Source organism: Lepisosteus oculatus, chromosome 3 (genome assembly GCF_040954835.1).
Source record: "Lepisosteus oculatus isolate fLepOcu1 chromosome 3, fLepOcu1.hap2, whole genome shotgun sequence".
In the NCBI taxonomy this organism is placed as follows: domain Eukaryota; kingdom Metazoa; phylum Chordata; class Actinopteri; order Semionotiformes; family Lepisosteidae; genus Lepisosteus; species Lepisosteus oculatus.
The window spans coordinates 6,647,587-6,659,042 of record NC_090698.1 but is presented as its reverse complement, the minus strand read 5'-3'; the positions used below and the strand labels follow the sequence as shown (position 1 = coordinate 6,659,042).

At 44.9% G+C, this 11,456-nt stretch overlaps 1 protein-coding gene across 1 annotated transcript; it reads right to left on the bottom strand.

Annotated features, from left to right (window-relative positions):
* Positions 1–311: 311 nt before the first annotated feature.
* LOC138237818 (uncharacterized) lies at positions 312–9,558 on the bottom strand. Its single transcript, XM_069187669.1, has 5 exons — positions 9,337–9,558; positions 4,958–5,216; positions 4,274–4,307; positions 2,447–2,558; positions 312–1,865 (listed from the first exon to the last, which is right to left on the bottom strand). The coding sequence occupies exons 1-5, from the start codon at positions 9,377–9,379 to the stop codon at positions 1,522–1,524; spliced, it is 792 nt and encodes a 263-aa protein (XP_069043770.1). The 5' UTR covers positions 9,380–9,558; the 3' UTR covers positions 312–1,521.
* Between the last annotated feature and the right edge of the window lie 1,898 nt (positions 9,559–11,456).

The window sequence follows — 11,456 nt, the reverse complement described above, 5'->3', positions numbered from 1 at the left end:
ACACACAGCTGACTGACCAGCACACACACTGACACAGGGCTGACTGACCAGCACACACAGACACATAGCTAATGACCCAACAACAACACAGACACTGACACACAGCTCATTGGCCAACAGACACACTGACACTCGACTCGTTGATCAACATCTTCAAAAATGCACCATGACAGTTCACAGTGACACCCCAGACTCCAATCCATACTGCACTGCCATCACTTGTCACACATTGACTTTCCCACAGCAGCCAGACAAGATGTATTGATTCAAGCGATGGCACAGAGATGACTCTGCAGACACTGAGACACTGTGCCTGATGTCTTTATTCCTGTGTGTACAGAGCACAATGAGAGAGATAAAGATACAGAAGCACTGAGAGAGATGGGGGAGAAGCTGAGGTGTGAGCGAATGAGGGAGATAAGGGGGAGGAGAGGAGAGAATAAATGTATGCAGGGGTTTAATTTCAAGAGCTGGAGAGAGAAGATGAGAGGGGAATACAGGGAGGAAGGGGAGATGCGAGGACAGTACAAAGGGCTAGAGGGAGAAATTAGAGGGGGTAGATAGTAAAAGAGTGTCGAAAGGACAGAATATCAAAATGAACCGGTACAAAAAACAGTATGTCGAGTATCAGAATGGACAGCAAATTAAATAAAACAGATACAGACTCCCACATTCCCTGACAGAATGTGACAGAAACACATTGAAATGGAGAAAGGGTTAATAATAATAATATCCCATTTTCAAATGAGTGTTGGAGATATCTAGGGAATGGTTGTGTACAGTGTCACTATGTTTTCTTTGCAGAATATATTCTGAACAACAAAGTATTAGAAATCTACCTGGTTGAAATTTTGAATACATTTGATCACAGGAATACAGGAATGTAATAACAGCTGTTCAAGATGTATTCAGCCTTAACATGTCATTTGCTTTTTAAGAGCTGTTGAGGGCTTTATTGGAGTTCAGCAGTGAGTAACTTGCACAGCAATCACTCCCAGAACTCACAGAAACATTCCATACAGGTACATAGAAACCATAGCAACACCCCAAAAAAAAAGGTAATCCATTTGGTCACTAACAACCCTGTCTTTCCTTTTTTTTTAAATTATCAGCAGGACAATCATGTCCAGGGAGAACAAAGTCATTCTCTGTCCAATATTTTAAGGCTTTGCCTTTGCATTTGTCAATTCCAAGCTGCATTTGGCCATTCCAATGATTTTAAAGTTAAGCTTGTACAATGTGGACTGACAAAATGTAAAAAAATACAGGGTTTTTTCAGTTATACCCCAGCTACGAGAACTGCACCAGGCATTACATCATCATAATATTGTTATTCTGGATAGTGCCCGAGGCATTCAAATAATTTTAACACAATATGCAGTACCAGTTTAGAATACAGCTATCCAAAATAGTCAGTTACTGTATTCAGACTATCTTAATTTACTTAGAATAGCCTGTCAGAATACATGGTTTTTCAATGACAAATGGACCCTTACTTGCAAGTGAACACATCGAGCACCTTTAGAATGCAAACCCCCCACAGTCGAAGGCATCAAAGTCCTGGTCGCCCTCAAACTCAAAGGTGGTGAAGTGTGATGCCTCAGGGTCGGGTGAGAGTACGGCAGGGTGGTACCCCAGCTCCCTCAATTCAGCAGGTGGCTGGATTTCAGGGGTATGGCCTGCGGCCGTGGTGGCGGGGGGGTTACAGGATCCCAGGTACCCCAGTGCAGAGGAAGCAGCTGCCCCCCCCATGAGGAGGCAGACCGCTCGCACGGCGCGCCGGGACTCGACGCCTGAGCCGTGACGCAGACACCTGGCGGAGCGGGGAGAGGTCCCTCCACTCACAGCACGAGGAGAGACAGAGCCTAGGAGGGAGAGGGAGGAGGGAGAGAGGGAGAGAGGAAGGGAGGTGGTGGACAGATAAAGGGGGGGACAAACCAAAAAAGGAACTAATGAAAGTTTCATAAAAAGAAGAAATACTGTCCATAGACAGATGGACAGAAAGACAGATATGAATTATGAGAATTGATCTCATTCCACTTTTTGCATATATGAAGTCAAAGTTAGCTTCCACAGACAGCTATATCACCATTATTAGAGCTCAGCATGCCATAGATAACCTTGACCATTGAAACAGAAACAAGTGCCCTTCACAACTGTGAAATGGCAAGAGCTAAATAAATTGCATTCCTAGAACTCATTGCAGCCTCGTGCTCTTGAGACACCACAACCCTGTGTAACATCTTGCTTTGTTCCTAACATATCTTGTTGTTGTTCCAATGTACCTTGTTCAATTTGGAAACACTGATCCAAAGAAAGGACACCATAAACATGCAAGGCCCTGCCTGTTAGACAGAAAGAACTAGACAGTGAGACAGAAAGAGCAAAGCGGTCCGAGACCCTTGCAGGGGGCCGTGTGGAGCGGGGGCGTGTCAGCGAGCCTTACCCTGCTCCTTCTGGGAGGCGGCCTGGCCGAGGGCTCCCCTGTCGCTCAGCTGCGGGGGTGAAGTCATGTGGCGCTTGCAGGAGTACAGAGGAGAACGGGGGGAGGACGTGCTCTGAGTGGCAGAGTAACACAGTCAGGCTTAGTGCAGGTCCCCTCTCAACGCGCACAACACGAACAACACCGACACCACTCCACCTCAGGCTAACACTGTCGGGGACAGGATCGTAGCAGGGGACGGGGGGGAGGTTAGAGGGGCAGACAATACTACACACAGATGCCACTATAGGTGTTCAAATATCAGACAGTGAATATATTGAAAAATATAAGATTCTTATTGAATAATATAACAATTATATTTATAATTATTACAGTATGCAAAGTCAACCCAGGGGACATCTTTAGAAAGAACAGTGAAACACGGACCAGGGAACACAGGGGGAAACTATTACAAGTGTATTTAAAACTGATAACGGGAGGCACTTCTTTTCCCAAAGGGATGTACAGTAGGAGTGTGGGACGAGCTACCCAGGCATGTTGTTGAAACCAATTCTCTGGCTTCTTTCAAGACATGACTGGATGAGATTCATGAATCCATTGGCCACTAACTGCCAAAAGAGCTAGACAGGCACAAATGGCCTTCTCTCATTTGTGACTGTTCTTATTGGCTCACAATAATGCAGAGTGTGAGAGGAGAGGGACAGCTGTGAGTCTAGCAGTGTCTACAGTCCAGTCAGGTGTGATGGTTTGTGTGTGCTGGTGAATTCAGGGTGAGTGTCAGAGGAGAGGGACAGCAGTGGCTCTAGCAGTGTCTACAGTACAGTCAGGTGTGACAGTGTGTGTGCTGGTGAATTCAGGGTGAGTGTCAGAGGAGAGGGACAGCAGTGGCTCTAGCAGTGTCTACAGTACAGTCGGGTGTGTCAGTGTGTGTGTGCTGGTGAATTCAGGGGGAGTGTGAGAGGAGAGGGACAGCTGTGAGTCTAGCAGTGTCTATAGTCCAGTCAGGTGACGGTGTGTGTGTTGGTGAATTCAGGATGAGTGTGAGAGGAGAGAGACTGCTGTGAGTCTAGCAGTGTCTATAGTCCAGTCAGGTGACGGTGTGTGTGTTGGTGAATTCAGGATGAGTGTGAGAGGAGAGAGACTGCTGTGAGTCTAGCAGTGTCTACAGTCCAGTCAGGTGTGATGGTTTGTGTGTGCTGGTGAATTCAGGGGGAGTGTGAGAGGAGAGGGACAGCTGTGGGTTTAGCAGTGTCTACAGTACAGTCAGGTGTGACAGTGTGTATGTATTGGTGACGAAAACAAACTGTTACAATATCTTGTTATGGCAATATAATGTTACAATATTACAGTGTCACAATTATGTAGATGCTCTTACAATATCGGTGTCGTAATAATGCAGTGTCACAATACGTCACAAGAATTTGGTTATAAAAATAATGGTCACAATAATGAAGGCACTGTCACAATGTCACTGTAATGCAAACTCTGTCACAATAATATAGTGACAACCATGCAGAATGTCACTCTAGCACAGCATCTCAACAATAAAAGGGGAATAAAAGGGGATTATAGTGATCTAGCCACCTACTTAGATATTCAAAATGGGGATTATGGATAAATCAATAGAGCTTATAAATAAGTTAATACAGTACTTTCATTCACAAACATGTCTACTGAAATAGCTCTCCTAACAATATACCGATAAACCAGTCATATAATTGATGTAACTAAAGAGTGAGTGCTTTAATTCACAAATAGTTGGACTGATGTGCTGTCCCGAGGAGGGAAAAAGTGGGCCTGGGAGGGCTGAGGTGTAATGTGGGAACTCACCTCCTTCACCTTGCGCAGGATGTTCAACCACTGGCTGTGGGGAGACAAGCACGAGGTCATCCTTCAGGTAACCCTGGCAATACTGGTGTGGTGTGTGTGCAGCTGTGTGGAGTTGTTTCTGGTGTGTGCTTGCAGTAGTACAGTTGTGCCTGTTTTGTCCACATATGTGTACAGTTCATGTGTATATGTGCAATTGTCTCTGCTGTGTGTATTGTGCGATTGTGAGGACAGGTATTCTTTCTTTAAGACAGCCTTTAGAGTTCTGCTGTATGTTTGCCACTTGTTTCACCAAGCCCATAAAACAGTTTTGCTGTTCTGTTCAGGGACCTCCCAGGACCACCTCAGGCTTGTGTCCTGCTTTACTATGACTATGTCATTCTGTTTCCACCCTGATATGCATTCCTCAGCTACACTACTGATGCATTTTTCCTGAGCCTCAGTCAGTCATTCGGACTGAATCTGGCTCCCTGGGATCTTTGAAGAAACCCTTATAGGATTCTTGACAAACTGAACTACTAGCAACCCAACAAGCATGATGGTCTGAAGGAGGTTCTTTCCATGGTTACAATAATAACTTGTGAACTTCTGTTTAGTGTCGTGATGCTGGTTCCTGATTAAATGGTGCTGTATAAATCTGTATAAATGACTTAATTAGGCACGAATCCCTTAATTGCATGTGCAGACCTGCATTCCTGCGGACTGGCAGCCAGCAGCAGGAGATACTTGTCTTCTGGCAGGAGGAGCGCCAGACAGCAGTCTCTCTGGCCCCCAGCTGGCAACCGGGGCAGGTCCAGGATCTCTTTGCCCTCCACGATGGCCTCACAACCCCCATGCAGCGCCACCACCAGGTCAGGAGGAGAATCCTCATCCCGGCAGACCAGCAGGCTGCCATCTACTGTGAGGAAAAGAAACCGCTCCTTCCACTGCTTGAACAGGAACCCACCTAGGAGTTGGGCGTGTGGAGAAAGAGAAGGAGAAGTGGGAAAGAAAAGGGGAGAAGCAAGGAGAGGGAGAGCAAGAAGGAGTCCAAGAAGGTGCAGAAAGAGAGGGACAGAGGAGGAAGAAAGGGAGAAGAGGGAGAAAAGAGGCGGGCAGGTTACTAATACACAGATTGCATTGGGGTTGGGACTAAGGTCAGGGTTACGGTGATGGTTGGTCTGGGGGTGAAGGTTAGGGTTAGCTTTAAGAGATTGGATCACTTGAGGGTTAGGGCCCAGGCAGGAGCTTGTGAAGATCGGGAGGCCAAAGAAGAGAAGGGCCTGGCAGAGGGCATGTCTAATTCAGGACATTTTTGCACAGGGTTACACGGGCAGAAATATCCCAGAACAAGCAGTCAAAAACCAGTGAAAGGGTTCTGGAATGAGTCCGACAATAAACACAATCATCATCTATACTGATGTACAGTAAGAGAAGAAAAAATTCCCAAGAGGCACTGCATACGAGCAACCAACGCCATCGCATTGCTGCCTTCCCAGAATTCATTCTAGCACTTAGATAATAGAAGAGAGTCATGGGATGGAAAAAGTGAGGCTTAACCTGATTTTGTCTCTGTCTCTGCTAAACCCCCTTGTGATGAAGCTTGCTTACTACACTCAGAAAAGACCAAAGTCACCAAAGTTTAGCACATGTCTAGCATTATGATAGGATGTGGGATTGCATGAGGCTCATGCCCAGGCTCTTCTCTGGACAGAATACCCACCCCTTTGTTTCATATGAGCATTAACTCCCCCTTTCAATACAGAACACTTCAGAATCTCAGCGTCTCAAAACCTGGAAATCTCATGGTTATAGAATGGAGGTGTAAGGTTCACCCAATCAACAGAGAACAGAGGGCTCACTCAGATAGAATGTAAATGTATGGAGTACAAAACAACACTGACCAAGCCCTACATACTCTCAGTTTCAGGAAGCATCTCAGTTGAGTACTATAATAACAATAATGATCCCTTGTGTTTCTATAATGCTCCTCATCCCATAGGATCCCAAAGTGCTTTCCATAGAGAAGATCCATTCCGTACACTACATGGGTGACGCAGGGCAGATTTCCTGCACCAGCAGCTCCACTACACAGCCGATCAGGAGGAGAAATCATAGTTTCATCACTTTTCAGCAAGACTTCTTTATGGTGGGCAGACTGTACAAGCCTGAAGATGACTTTAGCTGGAACACTGGGGTTAACACCTCTAGTCTTTCAAGCAGTGTCACAAGATCTTTAATGACCAAATAATCAAGACCTCTTCTAAAAGTACCACAGAAAAAATATTGCCTCTTACAGCAGTGAGCACTGTCATCACAGGGAGGTTTTAATTTGGAAATTCTGCTCCTGGGGGAAGAGCACCCCCTACTGGTCCACTAACACCATTAACCAGCAATCTTGATTTCCTTAGAAGTCTTGCATTCCAGCACTGACCAGGCTCAACCTTATTCAGCTTCTGAGATCTGATGAGACCAGGCTACAAATTAATAATGTTACTATTAACAATGATGTAGAACAAATGCTTTTTTAAAAGAAATACAATTTAAAAGGAGATTTCTTCATGAAAAGGACTACTTCATAAACATCCCTACAGCCTTCATTGTAGGTGGACCTTCAACAAGGTTTCAGTTTTAATTAATGGAAAACACCATAAAGACAAACTTCTGTTTTTCCCATAAGGCACCATTTTATAATTTTAATAATTTTAGTATTGAATGTCTGTCTTTTAAAACAATATGATCTTGATCTCTCCCTGCATGTCCAGTACAGAATATTGTTTCAAAGTTGGTAATAAGAACCACTCACAATATCTGGTGTGAAGAAGGTTTTCTTTTAGCACTGATTTAAATTTATATAAATATAATAACCTATTACACTACAACAGAGAGCATTACAGCACAGCACCCATTTACAATACTCCACCTGCTTACTGTGGGTCAGCACAGCACAGCACAATACCCATTTGCTGCGGCACATGACTGAACTGGCCTGGCCTGGCAGAAATTGCTCATCAGCGTGGGAGCCTGATGGGACCCAGGGTTCTGTTAAGGACATGTTGTGGCAGCTGGAATTTGGAACGGCCTTGTCTTCGCTAATTTTAATGATCTGTTGCAGACATCCTGAATATACTGAATAATTCCATTATTATTATTATTATTATTATTCCCTGTACAACATTAGAATGAACCAAATGAATATTAGCTGCGGCACAGTCTGGGACAAGTACATTTTTAAAAAGGGCTTCATAATACAGTGGTTATTTTGGTGCTGCAGAGTACAGAATTGGTCAAATAGTAAAGATCCTTACTTGGAGCATAAGCTGGAGGCTTACTGTGTATCAATGGACATACAGCACTGCTTTAAGTCCAGTCTGTGTCCTATTGTAGCCCTACAGTCCAGAGATCACTGGTCCAGTCTGTGTCATATTGTAACACTATAGTCCAGAGATCACTGGTCCAGTCTGTGTCCTATTGTAACCCTACAGTCCAGAGATCACTGGTCCAGTCTGTGTCCTATTGTAACCCTACAGTCCAGAGATCACTGGTCCAGTCTGTGTCATATTGTAACACTATAGTCCAGAGATCACTGGTCCAGTCTGTGTCCTATTGTAACCCTACAGTCCAGAGATCACTGGTCCAGTCTGTGTCATACTGTAACCCTACAGTCCAGAGATCACTGGTCCAGTCTGTGTCATACTGTAACCCTACAGTCCAGAGATCACTGGTCCAGTCTGTGTCATATTGTAACCCTACAGTCCAGAGATCACTGGTCCAGTCTGTGTCATACTGTAACCCTACAGTCCAGAGATCACTGGTCCAGTCTGTGTCATATTGTAACCCTACAGTCCAGAGATCACTGGTCCAGTCTGTGTCCTATTGTAGCCCTACAGTCCAGAGATCACTGGTCCAGTCTGTGTCATACTGTAACCCTACAGTCCAGAGATCACTGGTCCAGTCTGTGTCCTATTGTAGCCCTATAGTCTAGAGATCACTGGTCCAGTCTGTGTCATATTGTAGCCCTACAGTCCAGAGATCACTGGTCCAGTCTGTGTCCTATTGTAACCCTACAGTCCAGAGATCACTGGTCCAGTCTGTGTCCTATTGTAGCCCTATAGTCTAGAGATCACTGGTCCAGTCTGTGTCATACTGTAACCCTACAGTCCAGAGATCACTGGTCCAGTCTGTGTCATATTGTAGCCCTACAGTCCAGAGATCACTGGTCCAGTCTGTGTCATACTGTAACCCTACAGTCCAGAGATCACTGGTCCAGTCTGTGTCATACTGTAACCCTACAGTCCAGAGATCACTGGTCCAGTCTGTGTCATATTGTAACCCTACAGTACAGAGATCACTGGTCCAGTCTGTGTCATACTGTAACCCTACAGTCCAGAGATCAATGGTCCAGTCTGTCATATTGTAACCCTACAGTCCAGAGATCACTGGTCCAGTCTGTGTCCTATTGTAGCCCTACAGACAAGAGATCACTGGTCCAGTCTGTGTCATACTGTAACCCTACAGTCCAGAGATCACTGGTCCAGTCTGTGTCCTATTGTAGCCCTACAGTCCAGAGGTCACTGGTCCAGTCTGTGTCATACTGTAACCCTACAGTCCAGAGATCACTGGTCCAGTCTGTGTCATATTGTAACCCTACAGTCCAGAGATCACTGGTCCAGTCTGTGTCCTATTGTAGCCCTACAGTCCAGAGATCACTGGTCCAGTCTATGTCATATTGTAACCCTACAGTCCAGAGATCACTGGTCCAGTCTGTGTCATATTGTAACCCTACAGTCCAGAGATCACTGGTCAGTCTGGCCTGTATCATATTATAACACTGCAGTCCAGAGGTCACAGGATGACATAAAACTGTTCTGCTGTCCTGGGACTGTAGCCCCTGTTGTGACAAGACTACAACCCCTATATACATTGAACACCCAGCACACAGGATAACCAGCCTGTGTGGTCAGCAGCACACTTTGCACTAATCACACACTAGCACATCTGACGGCATGGATTCTCCCCTCAGACCCCCAATTCTGAAATGTCAAAGCATTTCTACAGGAAGGCAGAAGAAGCTGAGCCTTTCCTACCGTATTTCTTGAGGAATCCCCTGTGTATCCCGGCGATGCTCATGTTAGTGCTCTGACTCCATCAGTGAGCGAGAGGGAGAGAGAGGCGCAGGACTGGGGATGGAGAGCGAAGTTTCCCGGCGTGTGCGTGTGTGTGTGAGTGCGTGTACGCATATGTGGGATAACAACAATCCGTAAATCTGCACGCAACTGGGACAACTCTTCCCAACCAATCCTGCAGCGGCAGAGATTCTCTCTCCCTGCGTGACACAAGCAGTCTTTAGAAAGATGAAATACATAAAACCGAAAATTGGAAAATAATTCAAGATCCTAAATCGGGATTTTCAAAACCAGATTCCAGAGCTGTCTCTCCTTACGTGGCCGCATCCTCTACTCTCTCGATTGCACTGAAATGAAACACCACACAGGAAGAAAAAACCTTCTGGGGAACTGAGGACTTTAAGATTGGAAAGATACTACTTTCTCTATTAAAAGGTTACATACATCATCTGCTCGTGAGGAGTCGCTCCTATCTTTCTTAAACTTTGTCCCCAGATTACTAGTGATACACACAGGCTGACACAGATTACTGGCTCTGCTCCCCCTCCCCCGCTACACTTCAATCAGAATCAGATTGCCTTTTCACTCTGCCTCCTGGATTAATCATCTACAGGATTGCTTCTCTGCAGATGGGCAGTCTGGGACAGGGAGCTGTGTGCCTGTCCCACTTTAATCTCTAACAGGATGTGTGCGTATCTCTGTAATAATAATAATAATAATAATAATAATAATAATAATAATAATAATAATAATAATAATTGCTTATACTTATATAGCGCTTTTCTGGACACTCCACTCAAAGCGCTTTACGCTCCCTACTGCCCCCCTCGCAACCTGCGCTTGTCTCACTCCAGTCTCCCGTCCTCCAAGCTCACTCTGGGGGTGACAGGGCCTTCTCCTGCTGCGCCCCAAAGCCCCCGAATTCTATCCCCAAGGATATCAGAGCGTCACCGTCCCTCAGTGCCTTCAGATCCAGACTCAGACAGATTCTTTAGAAAGGCTTTTGTTTGCTTGATGTCTGTCCCTTTGCATCTTCTATTACATTTTCAACACATCTGTGTCTTTGTGCTATCTCTTTGTGCCAATTTTATCTCCTATCTTTGTTGCTGTTCTCATTGTTTTAACTTTGTTATCTTTCTGTAAAGTACTTTGGAAAGTTACCTTTAAAGGTGGTATATCAAATGTAATTATAACAATGATAATGATGATGATGATGATTATTATTATTATTATTGTTGTTGTTATTATTATTATTGCAAATTGCTCCAGTTGACTAGGAATAACAACCCCCTACACTTAAGCGTGGTGAAAGGCTTGAAAGATTCATAGAGTGTTTTACTGACAGTACATCTGGTTGACCCGCTTGGCTGAGGACCAGCCTTGTGACCACAGGACGAGGGGGTCAAGACCCCTGTGCAGACTGAGGGGTGACCAGGGGCAGCTGCAGGGGGAGAGAAGGAGCTGGCACGCAGTATTGCTTGTTAACAGCAGGAGATGACGTCATGAATGAATGTGATTTGGGACCGCTGAGGTTGACTGTGCTTGGCTGTGGTTGTGGTTCCTCCCCGACTTTGTAAACTCCATCTAATAGAATTTGTTCTGTTTTGAATGATCTTATTAAATAAAGGAATTAAATCAAAGTTATTACTAAGGGTGTTATTGTAGAGATTGTTGAGACCCTTAGCAAAAGTGATTGATGAGGTGTTGCATTAGGTTTTACTCGTAATTGCTATGTGCACTTTAACCCTCTCTGCGCTGTCTCATGGCTTTGGTGTCTGCCTGGTGGTTTTGGTTTCCTGGCAGCTGTAGCAGCAGGAGAGCCTGTGGTAGCTCTAGAAGCAGCAGCTGTAGTTACACCACTGGCAGTACCAGTAGGAGAGGCACTGGCAATGTAGTGGTAGCAGGATCGACAGGAGCATCAGTATCAGCAGTAATAATAATAATAATAATAATAATAAACTTTATTTTATATAGCGCCTTTAAAGGTGGCTTCTCAAAGAGCTTTACAGAATGACAACAACAATAAATAAAAAGAATACACAAGATAAAACACAATTACAATACACAGAGGAGACCGTGGA